Here is a 23,973-nt window from a genome sequence, read left to right as displayed (position 1 = left end):
AAAGCATCAATTCTTTATCGCTCAGCCTTCTTTATGGTCCAGCTCCCATATTCATACATATATACATATGTCCCCTCCCTCTTGAGCCTCCCTCCACATACACCCCATCCCACCCCTCTCAGCCATCATCGAGGTAAGCTCCCAGTGCTATACAGCAGCTTCCTGCTAGTTATCTATTTAACACACGGTAATGTATATATACGTCAATGCTTCTCTCCCAATTTGTACCATCCTCATCTCCCCTCCTCCCTTTCCACAAGTCTATTCTCTGTCTGCGTCTCTATTCCTGCTCTACAAATAGGTTCATCAGTACCATTTCTCCTAGATTCCATATATATGCAGTAACATATGACATTTTTTTTCCTCTTTCTTAGTTCGCTCTGTACGAGTCTCTTAAGCTCATCCACATCTGTACAAATGACTTAATTTTGTTCCTTTCCATGGCTGAGTAATATTCCATTGTATACATCTATCACATCTTCTTTATCCACTCATCTGTCAATGGACTTCTAGGTTGTCCAGGTGATTTGTCAAGTAAAGAACATTTTATTTTTGGAGGCAACTCCACCATTTTGGCAACAGAAGCAAATTCTGGGTCACTGACAACATGCCAGAGGGGCCTGAAAAGCCAGCCCTCCAGGTGGAGGATGGGACCAGGTCCACAGTGAGGATGCTGAGGAAGGACGGGAGTTCTAGGCCCCGGACACAGGAAAGCAGTCACAGGGGTGTGATGGATCAAGGCATCAGGGTCACAAGAGAAGACACCAAACTGCATTTTTCTGTAATTTCCACCGTTTTTCAATATCTTCCAATTCCAGGAGTAATGAGTGCTTCTGCTGTTGTTGTTGAGTCACTAAGTCAAGTCCGACTCTTGCAATCCCATGGACTGTACTCGCCAGGCTCCTTTGCCCATGGGATTTTCTAGGCAAGAATACTGGAGTGAGTAGCCATTTCCTTCTCCAGGGGATCTTCCCTACCCAGAGACTGAACTTGCGTCTCCTACATTAGCAGGTAGATTCTTTACCACTGAGCCACCAGGGAAGCCCTTAAGAACAGAGGCTTCAGGCAAATGAGCTTTCTGACCCTTGGCTTTCTCACCTGCTAGAGCAGATGACAACCATGCTCAGGGATGGTGTGGGAATAAAATGAGACAGTGACTACAGTGCTTCTTATGGTACACGGCAACAACCTATTCTCTATAGCTCTTCTAAAGCCTTTTCTCCACACTGTAGACAACAGTACCTCTCTCACACTTATTTTGAGGAGTAAATAGTATGTGTACAAGCTCTTAACAGTGCCTTGCACATGAGAGGAATTTAATCACTATAGCTGTCATTAATGCCACAATTCAGCTTTGATACCCTTTGGGCAGCAGGAATATGGAAACTGGGCTAATTACAGCCCTTGTGGGAAGATGACAGGAGCATTCATTCATGAAGAGGCCCATGTTTGTGAAAATTTACTGAGCTGCATGTCCATGATGTGGACTCTTCTATGCATATGTTCTATTTCAATAAGAACACAAGACTCCAGGGACTTCCCTGGTGGGCTGGGGGATAAGACTCTGGGCTTCTACTGCAGGGGGCTTGGGTTTGATCCCTGGTCAAGGAACTAAGAGCCTGCATGCCCTGCCTGCAGTGTGGCCCAAAACAAAATAAGACTCCATGGAAGACAGGGGCCTCAATGCTCCCATCTCTACGGTTCCCCTTTCTTTTTCCCACTGTAGGCTTCTTTCTATACTTATGTCAATTAATTATACAACACATTCCTTGCCACACTTACCAAGATGCCACTTGCACCAAGCTTCAATGTTTTAAGCAAATAAAGAACAGCTAACCAGTGGCAAATTCAATGTCTTCTCCAGATAGGTTTACTTATCTGATGATGTAAAAGGGGCTTGTTCCTTCCTGAGGAGCCACAATGAATTAGTCTCTTTTTGCAAATTTTAATTGTTCTTTCCAGCCATCTCATAAAAATTACAAGTGCAGGATTAGACAGATTTGACTGACTTTAGGTTAGACTGCTATTTCCTGGCTGTAAAAAGTAAACTAGAAGACAAGGGTGTAGAGTACCTAGTTTGCAATACCTTCTTTAGTCATATTAATAAATGGCTTAATGTGCTATTGATTAAGTAATAGAAACAAGAAGTTTCATTTTTAATAAATATCAAGTTCAATAAAAGGTTAGATTGAGCCTTTTATCATAACTGAATAGCTAAGGTCACTGGTTCGATATTTCATAAATGATAAACTCTTTCATTATCATAAAAATACTGATATCAGGACTTCCCTGGTGGTCCAGTGGTTAAGACTCTGTGCTTCCAACGCAGGGGGCATGGGTTCAACCTCTAGTTGGAGAACTAAGATCACACATGCCACTTGGCATGACCAAAAAAAATGAATAAAATAAAAATGCTGATATCATTTCAAAATATGTGATAACATTAAAAATGATACCTCAAATTATGTACTTATTCCTAAAATTGTATATAAAATTAAGTGATGTATCATGCTGTAAGTCTGAAAAGTTTCATCATCTCAATCATCTAGTTATAATTTTAATGGAAAGTAAATCTAATATAAATTCCATCTTTATATATCATAAAATTCATAGTGAAAAGATCCCTAGAGACCTGTAGAGTTTAGTGGTCTGTTAAAACTGTTGGATTAGATGCTGTACAATACAAAAATGCAATAAAGCACAAAAAAGAAATTCAAGACAAACATAGTAAAAAGTTAAAATGTCTCTATTTACACAGATGTCGTCTATGTAGAAAATCATAAAAAGTCTATTAGAAAACCTACTAAGTGATTTTAGCAAGGTCATGGGATACAGGATCAATAAACATCAATTTATTTCTATATAATAAAAACTGAAACTTGGTATCACTGACAAACATGAACTACTTAGGGATGAAGTGAACAACTACAAGACCCATACACTGAAAGCTACAATGCACCGCTGACAGAAATGACAGAAGACCAAAAATAACGGCGTGATAAGCTACCTTCATGTATCAGAAGATTCAGTATCATTCAGATGTCAAACTTCCCCAAGCAGCCTACAGATTCAATGCAATCCAATCAGAATTCCAGTAGGCTTTTTTTTTGGGGTAGAAACTGACAAGACAGTTCTAAAATTTATATGGAAAAACAATATGGAGCAAGAAGAAATTTTACTTTCCAGTTGTTTTACTAACCAAAGTAACTTTGAGGAAGAACTGGAGGACACACAATACTGGACTTTAAGACTGCTCTGGTAATCAAGGCAGCGTGCTATCAGTAAAAGAACAGATATACACAAATCAGTGGACCAGAAGTGAGTCCACAAACAGACCCCCATATATGTGGTCAGGTGTGCAAAGCAGAAAAGATAGTTTTTCAATAAATGATGACAGAAGAAAGGAATATTCACATGTGGAAAAATGAACCTTGACCTTTACTGTGAGATACTGGACCTGCTTGGTGAAATGAAAGGACACCAGACAGTAACTCAAAGCCACGTGAAGAAATTAAGATCTCAGAAAAGGAAATAAATGGGCAATTATAAAAGCTAGTATTATTATAAAAATGACTTGTAACTCCATATCATGTTTTCTCAATGATTTCAGACAATAACACATTAAAAAAAAAGATTAATCTAAAAGGTAGTCTTATTGTAACTCCAGCTTATAACTTCACGTTTTGTTTCTACATAATTTAAGAGATTAATGCATTCTAAAAAATAATCGTTTATCTTTTAGACACACAATATGTAAAACTAATTTTATGACATCAATAACTGAAAGAGGTAGGACAGAGTTGCAAAATAAAAGTTTTGGTACGTTATTCAAGTTAAACTGGAGTAAGTTCAAATTAGAGTATTATAACTTTAGGATGTTAAATGTAATCTAAGGAGTTAAATGTGACCACAAAGGAAACAGTTATAGCATATACATGAAAGGATATGAGAGGTGAATTAAAACATTTCACTACAAAAAAATCTGTTTAACACAAAATGCGGGACAAGAGACAAAACAAAACAAAACAAAAAAACAGTGCACAGAAAACAAACAGCAAAACTATTCCTTCTTATAAGTAACTACTTTAAACATCAATAGATTAAATTCTCTAATCAAAGACAAAGACCAGCAGAACAGATAAAAACATGACCACCTGTATACTACCAGTGAGAGACTCAACTGAGATCCAAAACAAATAGGTAGAGAGTTGAAGGATGGAAAGAGACATTCCTTGCAACCACTGTAGTGACCAAGAGAGCAAGGCTATTATTAATACCAGACAATACAGACATGAAATCAGAAAAGGTTATAAAGACACAAAGAGACATCCAATCAGTGCAGCAAGAAGATAGAATAACTATAAACTTCAGTTTCAGCATCAGTCCTTTCAGTGAATATTCAGAGTTGGTTTTCTTCAGGATTGAAGGTTTGATCTCCCTGCTGTCCAAGGGAGTCTCCTCCAACATCAGTTTGGAGGCATCAATTCTTCAGCAGTCAGCCTTCGTTATGGTCCAACTTTCACATCCATACATGACTACTGGAAAAACCATACTTTGACTATATGGACCTTGATCGGCAAAGTGATGTTCTGCTTTTTAATACGCTATCTAAGTTTGTCAGTTTTCCTTCCAAGGAACAAGTTTCGTTTAATTTCATGACTGCAGTTGGCATTCACAGTAATTTTGGAGCCTGAGAAAATAAAATTTGTCACTGCTTCCACTGTTCCCCCTTCTGCTGCTGCTGCTGCTAAGTCGCTTCAGTTGGGTCCGACTCTGTGCGACCCCATAGATGATAGCCACCAGGCTCCCCCGTCCCCGGGATTCTCCAGGCAATAACACTGGAGTGGGTTGCCATTTCCTTCTCCAATGCATGAAAGTGAAAAGTGAAAGTGAAGTCGCTCAGTCATCTCAGACTCTTAGCGACCCCATGGACTGCAGCCTACCAGGCTCCTCCGTCTATGGGATTTTCCAGGCAAGAGTACTGCAGTGGGGTGCCACTGCCTTCTCCTAAATTATTCCTGCTGCTGCTGCTAAGTCGCTTCAGTCGTGTCCAACTCTGTGTGACCCCACAGACGGCAGCCCATCAGGCTCCACCATCCCTGGGATTTCCCCCTTCTATTTGCCATGAAATCAGACACCATGATCTTCGTTTGTTGAATGTGGAATTTCAAGTCAGCTTTTTTATTCTCCTTTTACCCTCATCAAGAGGCTCTTTAGTTCCTCTTCACTTTCTACCACTAACATACATACTTCTATATGTAAAATAGATAGCTAAAAAGAACCTATTGTAGAGCACAGGGAACTCTATTCAATACTCTGTAATGACCTATATGGGAACAGAATCTAAGAAAAGGGTGAATATGTGTGTATGTATGACTGATCCACTTTGCTGTACAGCAGAAACGGATACAGCATTGTAAACCAACTATGGGCTTCCCTGGTGGCTTAGCGGTGAAGAATCTGCCTGCAATGCAGGAGACTTGCAGCAGATGTGGGTTCCGTCTCTGGGTGAGGAGGAGGAATGTTAACCCACTCCTATATTCTTGCCTGGAAAATCCATTGACAGAGGAGCCTGGCAGGCTACGCTCCGTGGGGTTGCAAAGGAGTCAGACACAACTCAACAACAAACAACAAAAACAACTATACTCTAATAAAAATAAATTTAAAAAATAAAAGGAAAAAATGAGAGAAAAAGAAAAGCTACAATCAAAAATGGCAGAAGGAAATCATAAAGATTAGAGCAGAGATAAATGAAATAAAGGACAGATATGCAACAGAAATAAAATGAAAGTTGGTTATTCAGAAAGATTACAAAAACCAACAAACCTTTGGCTAGACTGAAGGCAAAAAAGAGAGAAGACTCCAATGACTATGAAATGAAAGTGGAGCTATTACTATTCATTCTATAGAAATAGAAAATAGTTCATAAAAGAGCACTATGAATAACTGCGCACCAAAAAAATATGAAAACAGATGAAATAGACAAATTACTAGAAATACAAACCCAACCAAGATCAAATCATGATGAAGGAGAAAATCTGCATGGACCCATAACTAATAAAGAGATTTAAAGTGAAAGTCGCTCAGTCATATTCATGGAATTCTCCAGGCCAGAATACTGGAGTGGGTAGCCTTTCCCTTCTCCAGGGGATCTTCCCAACAAAGGGACTGAACCCAGATCCCCCACATTGCAGGCAGGTTCTTTACCAGCTGAGCAACAAAGAAAGCCAAGGAGACTGAATTAGTAACCAAAACCTCTTGACAAAGAAGTGCCCTGGACCTGATGGACTCACTGGTGAATTCTTCCAGACATTTAAAGAACTAATAGCAATCTTCAACTATTCCAAAATACTGAAGAGGAGGGGACACTTCCAAACTCATCCTATGAGGCCACTATTACCCTGATGCCAAAGCCAAACAAAGACCCCACAAAAAAGAAAAAAAACCTACAGACCATAATCCTTTATGAACAGTGATGTAAAAATCCTCAACAGTGTACCAGGAGAGTTCAGCAGCATATTAAAAGGATAAACATTACAAGCAAGCAGGATTAATTCTTAGAATGAAATGACAGTTCCATGTATGAAAACTGATCAACACAATACACCATATTCAAACAAACCCCATACGATCATCTCAATAGATGCAGAAAAAGCACTGACAAAACTCAATACCCTCTCGTGATAAAAACACTCAGCAAACTAGCAACAGAAGGAAACTAAAAGAAACCAAAAGCCATAAAGAGGCTTTTACAAATTGAGGAAGAAAACTCAAAGCTAACATCATATTCAATGGTGAAAGACTGAAAGTGTTTCCCCTGAGTTCAGGAACAAGGGAAAAATGTCTGTTCTTACCACTTCTATTCAACACAGTATTACTGTAGGTCCTAGCCAGAGCAATTAGGTAAGAAAAAGAAATAAAAACTATCCAAATTGGAAAGGAAGAAGTAAAATTATCTGTTTACAGATGATATAATCATATATAGAAAACTCTATAAAAATTCCACATACACAAAAACCTTGTTAGAACTAACAAATGAGTTCAGCAAAATCGCAAGTTACAAAGCCAACACATAAAAATTAGCTGCATTTCTATACATGAACAATAAACCACCTGAAAGTTCAGTTCAGTTGCTCAGTCTTGTCCGACTCTTTGCGACCCCATGAATCGCAGTACACCAGGACTCCCAGTTCATCACCATCTCCTGGAGTTCACTCAGACTCACATCCATCGAGTCCGTGATGCCATCCAGCCATCTCATCCTCGGTGGTCCCTTTCTCCTACTGCCCCCAATCCCTCCCAGCATCAAAGTCTTTTCCAATGAGTTAACTCTTCTCATGAGGTGGCCAAAGTACTGGAGTTTCAGCTTCAGCTTCATTCCCTCCAAAGAAATCCCAGGGTTGATCTCCTTCAGAATGGACTGGTTGGATCTCCTTGCAGTCCAAGGGACTCTCAAGAGTCTTCTCCAACACCACAGTTCAAAAGCATCAATTCTTCAGTGCTCAGCCTTCTTCACAGTCCAACTCTCACATCCATACATGACCACTGGAAAAACCATAGCCTTGACTACACGGACCTTAGTCGGCAAAGTAATGTCTCTGCTTTTGAATGTGCTATCTAGGTTGGTCATAACTTTTCTTCCAAGGAGTAAGCGTCTTTTAATTTCATGGCTGCAGTCACCATCTGCAGTGATTCTGGAGCCCCAAAAAATAAAGTCTGACACTGTTTCCACTGTTTCCCCATCTATTTCCCATGAAGTGATGGGACCGGATGCCATGACCTTCGTTTTCTGAATGTTGAACTTTAAGCCAACTTTTTCGCTCTCCTCTTTCACTTTCATCAAGAGGCTTTTAGCTCCTCTTCACTTTCTGCCATAAGGGTGGGTGTCATCTGCATATCTGAGGCTATTGATATTTCTCCCAGCAATCTTGATTCCAGCTTTTGTTTCTTCCAGTCCAGTGTTTCTCATGATGTACTCTGCATAGAAGTTAAATAAGCAAGGTGACAATATACAGCCTTGACGTACACCTTTTCCTATATGGAACCAGTCTGTTGTTCCATGTCCAGTTCTAACTGTTGCTTCCTGACCTGCATACAGATTTCTCAAGAGGCAGGTTAGGTGGTCTGGTATTCCCATCTCTTTCAGAATTTTCCACAGTTTATTGTGATCCACACAGTCAAAGGCCTTGGCATAGTCAATAAAGCAGAAATAGATGCTTTTTCTGGAACTCTCTTGCTTTTCCATGATCCAGCAGATGTTGGCAATTTGACCTCTGGTTCCTCTGCCTTTTCTAAAACCAGCTTGAACATCAGGGAGTTCACGGTTCACGTATTGCTGAAGCCTGGCTTGGAGAATTTTGAGCATTACTTTACTAGCACGTGAGATGAGTGCAATTGTGCGGTAGTTTGAGCATTCTTTGTCGTTGCCTTTCTTTGGGATTGGAATGAAAACTGACCTTTTCCAGTCCTGTAGTCACTGCTGAGTTTTCCAAATTTGTTGGCATATTGAGTGCAGCACTTTCACAGCATCATCTTTCAGGATTTGAAATAGCTCAACTGGAATTCCATCACCTCCACCAGCTTTGTTCGTAGTGATGCTTTCTAAGGCCCACTTGACTTCACATTCCAGGATGTCTGGTTCTAGATTAGTGATCACATCATCATGATTATCTGGGTCGTGAAGATCTTTTTTGTACAGTTCTTCCGTGTATTCTTGCCACCTCTTCTTAATATCTTCTGCTTCTGTTAGGTCCATACCATTTCTGTCCTTTATTGAGCCCATCTTTGCATGAAATGTTCCCTTGGTATCTCTAATTTTCTTGAAGAGATCTCTCTTCAACGAATGTCTTTCCTATTCATTGTTTTCCTCTATTTCTTTTCATTGATCGCTGAAGAAAGCTTTCTTATCCCTTCTTGCTATTCTTTGGAACTCTGCATTCAGATGCTTATATCTTTCCTTTTCTCCTTTGCTTTTCGCTTCTCTTCTCTTCACAGCTATTTGTAAGTCCTCCCCAGACAGCCATTTTGCTTTTTTGCATTTCTTTTCCATGGGGATGGTCTTGATCCCTGTCTCCTGTACAATGTCACAACCCTCATTCCATAGTTCATCAGGCACTCTATCTATCAGATCTAGGCCCTTAAATCTACTTCTCACTTCCACTGTATAATCATAAGGGATTTGATTTAGGTCATACCTGAATGGTCTAGCGGTTTTCCCTACTTTCTTCAATTTCAGTCTGAATTTGGTAATAAGGAGTTCATGATCTGAGCCACAGTCAGCTCCTGGTCTTGTTTTTGTAGAAAACAGGTCCATTTACAATAGCATAAAAAACAAACAAACAAAACTTAGACATATAGACCAACAGAATAGAACAGAGAGCACAGAAGTAAACCCTCAAGCAATCAAATTATTTTTGACAAGTGTGCCAACACTACTCAACCGGGAAGGGGTAGGCTTGTCAACAAATGGTACCAGGATAACCGAATATCCACATGAAAATAGTGAAGACCATTACCTAACACCATATACAAAAATTAATGCAACTGGTTTTTGTATGTTGACTTTGTATCCTACAATTTTGGCTAATCCACTCAAACTTGATTAAAGATTTAAACATTAGAGCTGAAACTTTAAAACTCTTAGAAGAAAACAGACCAAAAGCTTCAAGACATTGGATTTGGTGACAACTTCTCAGATGTAACATCAAAGATACAGGCAACAAAAGAACGCAAAGAGAGATAAATTGGACTTCATCAAAATTATGAACTTTTGTGAATCAAAGAATACTATCAAGAAAGTAGAAAAACAATCTGAAGAATGGGAGAAAATAATTGTAGATAGTATATATGATGAGAGATTAATAACTAGCATATATAAAGAATTCCTAAAACTCAACAAAAACCATCTGATTCAAGTATGACAAAGGACTTAATACATCAAAGAAGATATATTAATGGCTAAAAGCATACGAAAAGATGCTCAATATCACTAACCACTAGGGAAAAATAAGTCAAAGCCACAATGAGACATCACTCCAACCCATTAGGCTGGCTACTATTCAAAACAAAACAAAAACAGGAAAAAAATAAGTGTTGGCAAAGATGCAGAGAAACTAGAACCCATGTGCACTGCTGGGGGAATGTAAAATGGTAGAGCTTTTATGGGAAATAGTATGGCTATTCCTCAAAAAAATTAAAAACAGATTTACCATACAATCCAGAAATTCCACTTCTGGGTAAATACCGAAAAGAACCGAAAGCAGGGTTTTGAACAGATATTTGTACACTTATTTTCAGAGCAGCATTATTCACAACAACTAAAACATGGAGTGCAGCCATGAAATTAAAAGACGCTTACTTCTTGGAAGAAAAGTTATGACCAACCTAGACAGCATATTCAAAAGCAGAGACATTACTTTGCCGACTAAATTCCGTCTAGTCAAGGCTATGGTTTTTCCAGTAGTCGTGTATAGATGTGAGAGTTGGACTGTGAAGAAGGCTGAACGCCGAAGAATTGATGCTTTTGAACTGTGGTGTTGGAGAAGACTCTTGAGAGTCCCTTGGACTGCAAGAAGGTCCAGTCAGTCCACTCTGAAGGAGATCAGCCCTAGGATTTCTTTGGAAGGAATGATGCTAAAGGTGAAGCTCCAGTACTTTGGCCACCTCATGTGAACAGCTGACTCATTGGAAAAGACTTTGATGCTGGGAGGGATTGGGGGCAGAAGGGGACGACAGAGGATGAGATGGCTGGATGGCACCACTGACTCGATGGACGTGAGTCTGAGTAAACTCCAGGAGTTGGTGATGGACAGGGAGGCCTGGTGTGCTGTGATTCATGGGGTTGCAAAGAGTTGGACACGACTGAGCGACTGAACTGAACTGAACTGAAAACATGGAAGCAGCCCAATGCTCATCAACAGATAAATCAATAAGCAAAATGTGGCATATAAAGACAATGGATGTTATTCAGTCTTAAAAAGGCAGGAAATCCTGACATGTGCTGTAATAAGGATGAACCTTGAGAACATTGTGCTACGTGAAATAAATGAGTCACAGAAAGAGAAATATTGTACACGTTTACTTATGTAAGGTACCTAGAAGTAGTCAAAATCATAGACATACAGTAGAACGGTGGCAGCCAGGGGCTGGTGGAAGGGGCAGTAAGCAGTCACTGTTTAATAGGGATAGAGTTTGAGTTCTGCAAAATGAAGAGTGTATGAGATGTAAATGGTGGCAGGTGCATAACAGTATGTAACCATTTAACACTGCAGAACTGTATACTTAAAAATGACTAAGAAAAAATTTGCACAAAATTTTATGTGTATCTTACAAGTTAAACAGTTAGAAACACTCCAATCCTTTGCAACCTGGTTTGGCAACTTTTAGGACCCTTTTTAACCTATGATTTCCCTTAGTATGGGGTTCTTTTACTCCCCAGTCCACTATGCTAGTTATCTGACTGGCCCTTTTTACCTGTACTTTCACATCTTTTGAGAAAATTTTCTCATATTAATTGTTTAATAATGCTTTCCCCTTCATTTTACTTTAGTTAGTACCTAAAAAATTTGGTCTTCTAATTTTTAAAATTTACTTTTGTGGATATTTCCTCATCTTTAACTTTCAGGTTTTTATTTCTGTTATCTAAGTTCCAAGAACTCCTTCTTTTTTTATGTAGTATTTCTTTTCAATGAATCACCTTATTGTTATTTCTTACATGCAGTGTCTTAACTATCTGAAGGCAATCTAGTTCCCAAACTCCCTGCATTGTCTGCTTCCTTCTAGTTTCTCCTTGCTGTCAGCATGATCTCTCAGAATTCCTCTGGAGGCTTCCCTCAAACATCTGATGCTCTTTGACAGTTGATTTACACTTCATAGTAAGACATTAATAGGCTATTTGGAATCTCTGTATGTGTGAACAGGTCTTGTCATCTGATGAGGTTCTTTCTGAAATGGCTGGAAGGGAACCTAGAAGTTTGATTTGGCAGTCTTTTCTCTTTATAGGCTAGTTCCTTCAGGGAAGAGCCCAGGAATAAGGGGAAAAAAGCCAGAAGCCTCACCATGCAGGGTGCAAACACTTATGTCTCCCTGCCTTTGTTAGGGAGCCACTCTCACCCTCTACTGTCTATGTCTAGGCTCCAGAGCCTTTCTGGCTCAATTTCTCCAGGGAATAATCCTCCTGTCTTCTGGCCGGGTGGGCTAACAGATTTTCATCAGTCAGAGCTGAATACTATCATTAAAAAGGAAAAAAAAAAAAACTTTGCCAATCTGGTAGAGAAAAAGCAAAACAACAAACAAACAAAAAACAGCCTTGTTTTAACCTACATTTGTTAATTTACAAGTGAGGGTGAAAATTTTTCCAATAATTTATTTGCATCTCAGATTTCTTCTACTTGTTTCCTTTGTATTGTTTCCCTATTGGGGTATTCATTCTTTTTCCCCCTTTTAAAGCCAAGAGTTCCTTATATATGTTGGAAATGTGATTTTGTATCAAATATAGACTCCTTTTTAAGTCTTTATATGTGGTTATAATTTTTTAAAGGTTTTAGAGATGTTTCTCATTTTTGTAAAATCAAACCTATCCTTGCTCTCTTTTCTGATTTCTGCTGTGGTATTGTGCTTAGAAAAGTCTCCTGATAACAATTTCATTGTATTTGCTTCCCTTAGATAATTAAGGCACGGAAGACACTGCTCCATTTTCACTTTATTTAATTTCTAGTGATGGAGACCATCTCTGCATTCAAAGTGACAGCACACAGTCAAAGAATATACAGTCACTCTGCTTTTATTTCCTATCTTCAATTAGCAGAGTCAGCTACAGCATGTGGGGACATCAGTATGGCTATCCATTGGACGGGCTACGTCAAGGGTTCTTAAGAATGGTGTGGGGCCCCTGGGACTTCCTGAGGCCCTTTCAGGGGGTCGACAGGTCAAAACTATTTTCATAATAATACTCAGGTGTTATCTGCCTTTTCCTCATCCTCTCGTAAGCATTGTTATTCAGTCGCCAAGTCGTATCTGACTTTTTGTGACCCCATGGACTGCAGCACACCAGGTTCCCCTGTCCCTCACCATCTCCCGGAGTTTGCTAAGTTCATCTCCATTGAATCAGTGATGCCATCCAACTGTCTCATCCTCTGTTGCCCCCTTCTCCTTCTCTCTCAATAAGCACAGTGGGATTTTCCTGAGGTAACATAAGGTGTGATGATACCACTGTTCTGATGGCTAGTGAAATGGGTACCTGTATACTTTGTTTCCTAGAAGCTTGTAAGGTGGTAGCTTTATGCTATAAACACAAGAGTTTTCAGAGATTACCTCAATTGATTCTCAGGGTCCTATCTTTCGTTCTGCCTGCTAACTCATTATTGTCCAATACATAGTTATTTTGAAATCCATAAGTTTTTCTCATAAACATTGATAGCTCTAACCCACATAAACAAAAGCTCTTTGGGGCCCTCAATAATTTAAGAATGCAAACAGGCCCTGACATTAAAAAGCTTGAGATCTGCTGAGTTGGTGACACTGCAGTGACAAACAACCCCCAGATTCCAAAAGCTTATTTCTCCCTCACACTACATGCCCATCTCAGGCCAGCTAGTTCTCTGCTTGGCAACGTCCTCAGGTCCCAGGTAGACAAAACAGACCCTTTGGAACCACCACCCATCATGGAGGCAGAGGGAAGAGCATAAGACGCCCGCTCACCTGCCCTTTAAGTGCCCCAGCCTGAGCAGCACATGCATCACTTCCACTCACGCCATTGGCTAGAGCTGGTCATGTGACCACACTCAACCACCAGGGGACGAGGAAGTGCAGCCCCTCCCTAGTTAAGAGCCAATAATGTTTGGTGTACAGCACATCTAACTAGTACAATGATATTTCATTCCATACTTTGAAGACCCAATAGAGTATATAAGCAACAACTTAGTGATACCTCAGACCTTCACTTTAAGAAAAGTAAAGCTGGACTTCCCTGGTGGTCCAGTGGTTAAGAATATGCCTGCCAATGCAGGGGACACAGGTTCAATCCCTGGTCCAGGAAGGTTCCACATGCCTCGGAGTGACTAAGCCTGTGAGCCACAACTACTGAGCCTGTGCATTCTAGAGCCCGTGCTCAACAAGAGAAACCACTGCAATGAGAAGCCTGTACGCCACAACTAGAGAGTAACCTCCTGCTTGTAACAACTAGAGAAAGCCTGCACAGCAACGAAGATCCATAAATAAGTAAGTACAAATTTTAAAAAGTAAAGCTACCAGGCTTTTTATTGCTGAAGCCTATAAATTTCAAACTCAAACTTCCAGGCTATATCTATATTACTGTATCTCAGCAACAAAACCTCCACAAACTATGTTCTTTTGGATTGTGGGAAGTCTGCCTAATTACCGCAATTGGAGATTCATGACTGCCCATATGCTCCACGACAATCTGATCGAAATAAACTACATCAGCTAATAAAAGGCTGTAATTTTTTTACGATACTTGGTGCTCACAGAATTTAAAGGAAAAGGCAGATTTCAGAGCTAATTAACAGCAAGACAGCATGGGTACTTAGTGCTGAGCGAGAGCCGCTTCACGAAGAGAAAGGGCGCTAGAGTACGTGGTGTCGTTGAGTAGATACTGGTCACACTAAGAGACTAGCTTGTGTAAAGGTTCCCGCATAGTCTGCAGCTTCAGAAGACCAGAAAACTGCCCTCCACACGGCCCTACCCTCTTCTGATGCCACTTTCCCTGCTCAGCACAGTCTTCTATTCTCTTTGTTTGCTTATGGGGACATCTTTGGAGGCTCTGGAAATAAGTTCCTGCACATGGGGGTTCATCCACAAACAATAATAGACCCTGACAATGTATGTGGGGCTTCCCAGGTGGCTCAGTGGTAAAGAACCCGCCTGTCAATGCAGGAGACACAGGAGACGTGGGTTTGATCCCTGAGTCATGAAGATCCCCTGGAGGAGAACATGGCAGCCCACTCCAGTATTCCTGCCTGGAAAAACCCTATGGACAGAGGAGCTTTGAGAGTAAAGTCGAACACAACTGAGTGACGGAACACTGCTAAGCAGGTGGACTCACCCTCAAGTGTGATACAGACCATCCTAGCATTTCAAATACAACAGGATTTCAAGAGAAACTAACCAATGCCTATGGTAAAAATTCAGCTCTGTTTAACTGACAAAAGGAAAAAGAACTGTACAAAAATAAATCTAATCCATTTGAAGCTTTCTACAAATACCATTACTGGTGCTAGTACAAAAGATGACAAATACGTAACCTTTTCTCATCACAATAAAGAAACGTAAGAGAAAGATGATCAATATCTGCTGGATGAAAAAGGACAAGCCCTGCGGGGAAAGGCATTCCTTCCCCTTCTCACACAGCATCCAGTCTTGAACTGAGTCTCCACAGGTCTTGGCTTAAACCGGGGCCCCAGCTATGAATTTGCTGTAATCCTTTGTTCCCTGACTTTAAGCAATTTTTCTAAGGGAAAGTTTAGATTTACCAAACTGAAAATTGTCAAACTGCTTCCAATACATTCCTCTGGGATGACCTGTCACCAAAACTGCAACATGTTCCTCAATACAGGTATCCCACAAAGTAAAATGCACCTGGACAAGGTGAGTATGGCATTAGCAAATATTCTGTCATTTCAAACCACCATGTTAACTGAATGTCAACTCTGCTCTAAGAGATACAGAAGAAGTACATCATTCCTGCCCTCAAAGAGATTATAAACTAAGTGTGTGTGTCCAATCCCTAAAACTCCCCACACATGGATTTAACTAAACAATAATGAAGACACAGGACTTCCCTGATTGTCCAGTGGTTAAGACTTCGCCTTCCAACGCATGAGGTGCAGGTTTGACCTCTGGTCAGGGAGCTAAGATCCCACATGCTTCACCCAAAAACACATTAAAACAGAAACGATATTGTAACAAATTCAATAAAGACTTTAAAAATGGTCCACATAAAAAAAAAACAAAACCGAAGTTCAGGGCTGTCAGAATGGAAAGAAAACTTCATGGAGCCAGTAGGGTTGAAATAATGCACAAGGTAGACTGAGTTTGTTTCAGTATTGACAACAGGCTGGGGCATTTTAGGGGAAAAGAGTGCCCTGAGCAAACAGGTGAGGCAGAACACTGACAAGCTGGCCTCATTAAGGCAAAGAAGGCAGGAAGTAGGCAAGAAATTAACGCGGACATCCCGCGCCTGCTCATTCACTTGGCAAACATCTGGCAGGTATGTGTCATGTGCCCACACAGTGCTAGGGACCCAGTGGCGAGCCAGGCAACCACGGTGCCTGACCCCACATGGAGCCTGCTTTGCAGTGGAAGAAAACAGAACATCAGCACAAAGTGGGCAGAAAATATAGACAACATCTAGCTTGTAAGGGGCTTTAAAAACAGAGCCAAGAATTTGACCTTTATCCAATAAAAAGTAGGACATGACAAAAGATTTCTGGCTACAGAAACGTGATCAGTACTGTGTGTTAATTTTAACTCCAACAGCTTGACTGAAACTGACAAAAGGTGAAAACAGAGAGACCTGAAGAAAATAGAAATGAGGGAGTCAAAGTATTGAGAAGGGACTCAATACTACTCGGAGAAGAAAAATCAAAGAGCATCTGAGGCTTTTCACTGGGATGCACAGGGGAGCATGAAATTGGGAGGCAGCCGGGCAGAGGCGGCAGGTGATATGGACATGTAATCGTAATGGCCAGAAGGCAGAGGTGCAGTCAGAGCAAAGCTAACAAAGTACCAGCACCAGTATTTCCTCCTTTAACATTCGAATACTCATAAAAGGCCTGGAGACTGGCATCAGAACCCCCATATTTCAGATAAAAACAGTGAATATCTAAAAGGCTAACTAAGTGACGTGTCTGAGATGGAGAAATTTACCTGATTAGGTATCCCTGACCCAAAACCTGGCCAGAAATTAGAACTCATGTGTAGCCTGGCTCAAACCAAACTTTGGTAGATGGACATTTACAAGAAGGACATTTATTATACTAACCTGTCAAAGGACTCATCCAAATTCTGTGAAGAACTCCTACAAATCAGTGAGAGCACTCTTTATTAACTTTTATGCTCATGATACTAATAAAAATATACTGGCATTTACTTTACATAATAATGTGCCCATTACTATGCTAAGCACTTACATGCATTCTCGATTAATTCTCCCAACAGCACTATGACAGTAAAATTATCCTCTGGATTTTATCGATGAAGATACAGGTTCAGAGAGGTTAAGGAACTTAGCCCAGGTAGCTACAAAGTCAAACTTGGACTAGACTTCAAAGGCTTTGTTCTTTAAGCCACGGACCTCTTCTGAAATTCCATCTTCACCTTTGGCCTTTTCAAACCATCTTCAATACACTCACAGGTGCCTCACACGCCAGGTACAAGGTGAGTGATCCTAGCTGTCCCTCCCTAAAGGCCACCTTTGCTGAGTATGGAGGTCAGACGCACACATTCTATTTCTCATGATTTTGGAAGTCAGCTTCCTGCCACCACTGTATTTAGGACCTTTCATTTTGAGAAGGTGGGCTACAGAGAGAAAAAATCAAATCATCAGAAAGGCAGGAGGTTGATCAAACAATTCCAAGTTTCTACAATTAGGAATAACCTTAGAAAACTTAGATAGGTTCTCCTTAACACAGAAGGAAAAACACTTAAAATTTACCCCCAAGATGGCATTGTAACTTCAAAAACAGGACAAGGGAATTGGTAAGAACAGGAACTCTAAATACTGGGGGCGGGGAAGGCACGGCCTCTTTTCACCTTTAAGGTTTGTGGGGCTGAGGGGGATCCCATCCACCAGGACAAATCCCTTCCTGACAACAGCACATGAGAGCCGGGCCAAAGGAGCAGAAATTCTGGTTCTTGATTAAAGATCACTCCAAGGGCTCAGGAGAGACCTTCCTACCACTGTACAACTGTCTTCATTTCTCTTCCTGGTTATGTCTGTATGTTTACTTGGTGCCTTTGAGACACAAGAGTAAACAAAAAGGCCATCATCTGAGGGCAATGAGCTCAAGTTCCTTCCTGGGTCAAAACTCACAGTTCAGATCCTCTCTTGCATCAAGGGTTCGGCTTCTTTTCCCCTACACGCCTGACCTTATACTGCCTGTGGTCCGTGCCCATCTGCTACATCCTGCCCACTCGATGCCCACATGATTCTTGTAGTTTGATGTCTGTTGACATTTTACTACTGAGGAATGTTCTGCCGCAGCAAACCCGGGTGGGAACACTGTGCACTCACTGCAGGCAGAAGTGGTTCCAAAAGCCCAGGAGCCAAGGAGGCCGCAGCCATCAGACCACAAGAGCTTCTGCAAAGGAATGTGATCCATTCAACTCGGGGCCACGAAAGCAGTAACATTCCCAGTGGTCTTTTTTTTTTTTTGGAGGGTGCCCCCTTTTAAACATTTCTGCTATTTTGTTTTCTCATCTCTGTTAGCTGTCTTAAATCCTCTCTTTGAACATGGTAGGGTGTAAATAAAATACACGAGTGAAATTAAAATGAAAGTAAACACTAAAATTCTGTAGCCAAGCAAAACATGTGGCTTGTGTGTCCCTTAGTTTCCTCTCCATTGTTTTACAGAACTCACAGCAAACAGAAAAGCTTTCAACTGAATTCCCTTTAAGAAAAAAACGAAAGGAAAAAGAGAGGTAGTTTGGTCAATAATGTAGAACTAGAGCATTAACATTTCAAGACCCAATTGTTTGAAATGCCCAAAGCAGAAAGGTAGTAACTAGCTTAAGGTTCATTAAAGAAAACAATTTCAAAATTCAGCCTCGTGGTGTTTGCTAATCACAGTACGAGGTGACACTAGAACTTGAGGGGTACCCTAACGGCCCCCTCCTCACCCTCAGGAAGACGCCTAAGAGCTCCACCGGTCACCGTCCTGACCACCGGTGCTGTCATCCTGTCGCCGGAGCAGAACCTCTGCCAGGCCCTTCAAAGATGACTGCTCACAACAACTTGATCTGTGGGTCCCACTCTGCTTCTAACCCAGACGCCATCTCTTTAGATCACCCCCTGGCTCTGCACCCCACTCCCAAGCTTAGCCCAGCTGCTGGGGACCACTCGTCCCGCCACCCAAGTCAAATGCATGACCCTGCGGGAAGAGTTCAGATAACTGTCCTCTGAAGAGAAAAAACTTAGTAATTTGAACAGAAAGAAGAAAGCTTTGGGAATTTAGAACCTAGCGGTAGCATAAAATTTTAAGTTATGCTTGGCACCATGTTTTTTTTTTTATTATTACTACAACAGTAAACTGAGCCTGGATGAGACAGACCCAAGCCTTCTATGTACATGTATGTCTTTTTAAAACAAGCAAAACCTCATGTTTATAAAAATCCAGGAAGGAGCAACAATAAACATTATTAATCAAATACCTACTTATGCGTCAGGTACTTTATACATAGCCTCCCGCTCCAATATACAACATCCTGGCTCAGACCAAGTACTTCATATTAATACATTTTTATCTGTTAACCTGTATTTCAAGAAAAGCTCCCTAAAAAACAGAGAGCAAAAAGATTCAACTACTAGCTGCCTAGAGGCACATACCTCCTGGGGGTAAAACTGGGATTCGAACAGAGGATGGTTTGGCTGCCTATCAGTAAAGGAGACTCTGAGGTTGAATGATGTGTTCAAGGTTACCCTTGGGGGCCTGAGAGGCCTGAGAACCCTGCTCTTAAAGGACTATGCTCCTCTTCACTGACAGGCAGCCTTAGGAATGTGACCACTGGGCTAAGTCAGGTTTCTGGACAACCAAGGCTCTCTCTACTTGCTCAGCACAAGCGGGTTCACTGGTGTGACTATCAGACTTTGAACCTAAGACAGCAAATAGAAAACTCATTAAAGGAAACCTTCGTAGACTTACCTTCACATCCCTCATTAAGACTAATCACCTGCCCATCAGGTTAGATAAGTACCTTAGGGCTTTAGGTACCTATGTGTGCCCTGGCTTACCACCCTTTTACATTCAATTTCTGCAGATGGCCCTGCCACCCTGGTTGGGGGTTGGGTGACTGTCCCCCAAGGTCAATCTTGGCTGTGACGGGTAGACCTTCCTCTTTTGCTCTAGCCTTTTCGTCTGCAGTCCAAACTCAGATTTTTCAGCCCCAACTCTGTGACTGTAACCGGCAGCCAGAGTAACCCAGAAAACCAAAAACTGTGGAGAGGATGAGATGCCCTATACCAGGGAAGGAATGAACATGCAGGGACTTTGGGAAAACTTTCTATTTAGGTGATGATTTTTGCACTTCTAGTTTCATGGCTATTTGTTGGAAGGATGAAGATCCCAGAACACTGACCTCCATATGTGGGCTACAAGAAAAGACATTTCTACTTGAGTTTATTTTTTATTTAATGACTGTTTCTTTCTTTTTTTTTTTACAAAAGTATCTACAACTTGAAAAGGTAACTGGCTTCTTTAAGGCTAAAACTGATTGGGACCAGAGATCTTACAACAGGTTATAAACATTTCTGACTGTTATGTGTAAAAATGAAACTCTTTCAACTACAACAGTGGTTAAAGTAGGAGTTAAACTCAATTATTTAGGAATAAATTAGGTTTAAAATGTGTCAATTATAATGTCAATAAAAAGCATGTACATCAAGAAAATTTCACTAATTCTTCAGGAATCCTTTCTCCAAATAAATTTTGGAAAATCATCTCAGAAATCTCAGGTCAGAGTTTGGGCCCCTGCTGGTGCATCTGGCTATGTAAACCAGAGATGCCAATCCAGTTTCAATATGCCTAGTTAATGATAAATTATTCCCTCCCCTCAATGTGTGGCAAGCAGATAACTGCTCTACTCTGCAGATAGACAATGTAGGAACACTAGAGAAAGGGAATTATTAAAGATCATCGAAGCTTTATCTAGCTGCCTGCTTCACTCTCTGGGATACAATTTAAAGAGGGGACATTTTAAAGTTTAAAACATGGCAAGGGAGATTCTTAAGCAGATTTCTGATATTTCTGTATTACTCCATTTGTTATCATCATGTATCAAGCTTATACATTTAAAACTTTATTAATTAGAGTTCCCTGGTTTGGGTTCAGCTTGCTTCCATCTGAGATTCTTGGCAGAAAGTCATGAACCTCCTGAACATGAGACTTCTGAAAGTGCTCTGGGGTGCTGGTGGGAAGAGGACCTTGCCTCCTAGTTACACTTCAATGCCATCAAGCTGTAGACCTGAAACATCAACGGGGTTATTACCTTCTTTTGACCACATATGTAAGATAAAGATTACTTCTATTTTCTTCTCTAATTCTTCAGCTAAATCATGGTCTTTCAACTTCAGGATGATTTCTAATTTCACAAAAAAATCTTAGTTAAAATCAAGTCCAGAGATCACTTTCTGAGCTTCTTTTCTAATGGAACCCTGGAAAATCACACCGCAGAGGATGGTGTTCTATACTGAGTTTGTTAGCAGCAGCAACACTAAATGACTTAAGCCACAGGACTTGTTTCACAGGACTTTCACCTACAGCCAGAAATGTGGGAGGTGCCTTCACTGTTCTGGAGAAGCGAAATTTTTAAAGAAATACTTCTTTGACTTTCACCCATCAGTCTAATAACAACGACAAGTCCCAACATTCTGGCAATTTCAAGGTATACCTCTGACAAATGTTTACCTAGGACTTCAGCCAAGCTTACTACTCTAGACCTTTTGATCATGTGCAGCCACCTAAGATTCCAGGGGCTTTCCAGGTGGCACTAGTGGTAAAGAACCACCTGCCAATGCAGATGTAGGAGAGGTAGGTTTGATCTCTGGGTGGGGAAGAGCCCCTGGAGGAGGGTATGGCAACCTACTCCAGTATTCTTGCCTGGAGAATCCCATGGATAGAGGAGTCTGGCGGGCTATGGCTCACAGGGTTGCAAAGGGTTGGACACGACTGAAGTGACTTGGCATGCAAGATTCAGTGAACAGGTATTAGTATCTTTCCCCAGGCGAACTATAAATGAGTGGTAAGAAAGGCTGATTTCAGAAAAGCTGGTTTCATTTACCACTTTACTTCTGAGAACTGGAGAAAAAGAATAACGACCAGACAGCTCCATTCAAAGGGAAAGAAATAGAGGCCAAAGAAGCCTCACCAATGACTCCTTCCAAGAATCTCTAGGTGGCCCTACTGCAGCCTAACAAGATCTGAAATTCACCAAAATATTTCACTGGATGTTTCCACAGTAAATAGTGACTAACACATTTAAGGAATTTCCATGTGGAGTGTCCAAAGAGTCCAGCAGCTCTGGAGTCTGAGGAGTGGTAAGCTAGGCAGTACAGCACAGAGATCAAGAACTGGGGCTTCAGAGTCAGACTGCCCAGGGCTGAATCTAGGCTCTTGCAATTTCTAGTGGTGAGGCTTTGGGCAAGTTACTTAATCTCTCTATGCTTCCTGTTTCCTCAGGGATCAATCAAGAACTCTCTGAATACCTACCTTAAAGGCTAATACTGTAATTAAGTGTAATAACATAAAGCAAAGTGTCCATTCAGCACTGTGGCCCTGCACAAAGTGAGCACTCACAGAACATTAGCTATTATTAACATCACGAAGACCTGAGCTCACTGACATAACAGCCTGACCAGTTTTGCCAAGGACAGCCAAACGAGGCTAGTTCTGATCACTGGAAAATCTGAGCCAGAATCAGAGATCCTATGGCAGGGGTGGGAAGACCCTACCTAGCAGTTTAGAGAGAGAGTTCACTTCATGAATATGACCTGACCTTGGAAGCCTCTCTGCCCTTCACGCTGACCTCAAATGTACTTGTCAACAAGAAAGGAAATTTAATTGGGCCCTCACTATGTCCAAGACACCATGTGAGGCTCTCTAGTGTTATCTTTCAATCGGTGAGGAAACGAGGGATAAGCACTTGGCGTCTGGAAACGCGGATGCAAGTGGCGGCGTTAACTCTTCCTCGCTTATTCCTGAGTTTATTCCTAACCTGGGCCTCCGAATGGAGGCTATTTGTCCAGGAGACTCTTTCTTCAATTTCTGGAAGCCGCTCAGGAAGAAGGAGGACACAGGACACGTGCCTCTGAGCCTGGACTCACTTCAGAGGCGGGATGTCCCCGTGGAAGACTTGGGGACCGGAGAGACCCCTGGGGAGGTTCTCTGGTGACTTTGACCTTGGCGCCTGGGACTCCGTTTCCCATCCTGCCGGCGGCGGGACGATGACACAGCCCCTCGGCCTAGGCGGGTGTGTGAGCCGAGAGTGACAACTGGTCCTGGAGAACTTGGATTACCCACTCCACCTTCACCTCGGGACCCTGTTTCCCTCTGGGGGCGCGGGGCCCTCTGGCTTTGCCGGGACACAGTGCACGCGGCGCACCGGCCGCGGAGAGCTGGGGGAGAGGCCAGATAGGATACCCCCGGCGCAAGGGTCAGGGCGGTGGGGACAGTCTGGCCGGCCAGCGATCGCGCACGTCAGCCGGGGTCACGCGGCCTCCCCGCCAGGGTCCGGCCGCCCGAGGAGGGAACGGGGCGGTCGCTGCCAGCCTGGCCCCGCCTGAACGACCCGGCCCGGCCTCGGTCCGGACGGCGGCCCGCCGCAGGCCTCACCTCCCTGCGCACGTTCAGCAACGAGTAATAGTCTTCATTGTCCAGCTCCTCCTCGCTCAAGGCCGTCGCCATCTTCGCAACCTTTCACCCCGCCAAACCGGCAAGGCCGTGCACAAGAGGGACCGACGGTCCGCGGCCCAGATAGCGCGGGCGGGCGCAGCTGCCCCACAGCGGCCCCTGGCGCTCTGGAGTCGCGCCGCCTCCGCGTAGCCCGGAAGGAGCGCGCCTGCGCTCTGCGCCCCGGCGCGGCCGAGGGCGGGCCCAGTCCCTCCACGTGTTGTCCCGGGACCTAAAGCCGAGCCCGGGCACCCTGGGGCTGTGCCTTGGCTAGAAACAGCGAGTTTGTGGTCACTCCCGGGGGTCGTCACATCTGGACGCCGAGGAGACAGACCTTTGCTACACCCTCTGTCTC

General features: G+C 42.2%; 1 protein-coding gene across 1 annotated transcript in view; it reads right to left on the bottom strand.

The window, feature by feature from the left end:
- Positions 1 to 23,655, bottom strand: part of DNAJC11 (DnaJ heat shock protein family (Hsp40) member C11) — a 68,549-nt gene extending 44,894 nt beyond the window's left edge. The window contains exon 1 of the mRNA XM_004013752.5: positions 23,562 to 23,655. Coding sequence (XP_004013801.2) covers positions 23,562 to 23,633 — 72 coding nt within the window. The 5' untranslated portion in view covers positions 23,634 to 23,655. The remainder of the gene's footprint in view (positions 1 to 23,561) is intronic.
- Positions 23,656 to 23,973: the final 318 nt, after the last annotated feature.

The sequence above is a fragment of the Ovis aries genome, chromosome 12 (assembly GCF_016772045.2).
Source record: "Ovis aries strain OAR_USU_Benz2616 breed Rambouillet chromosome 12, ARS-UI_Ramb_v3.0, whole genome shotgun sequence".
NCBI lineage: Eukaryota > Metazoa > Chordata > Mammalia > Artiodactyla > Bovidae > Ovis > Ovis aries.
This window is presented reverse-complemented; position numbering and strand designations above follow the sequence as displayed.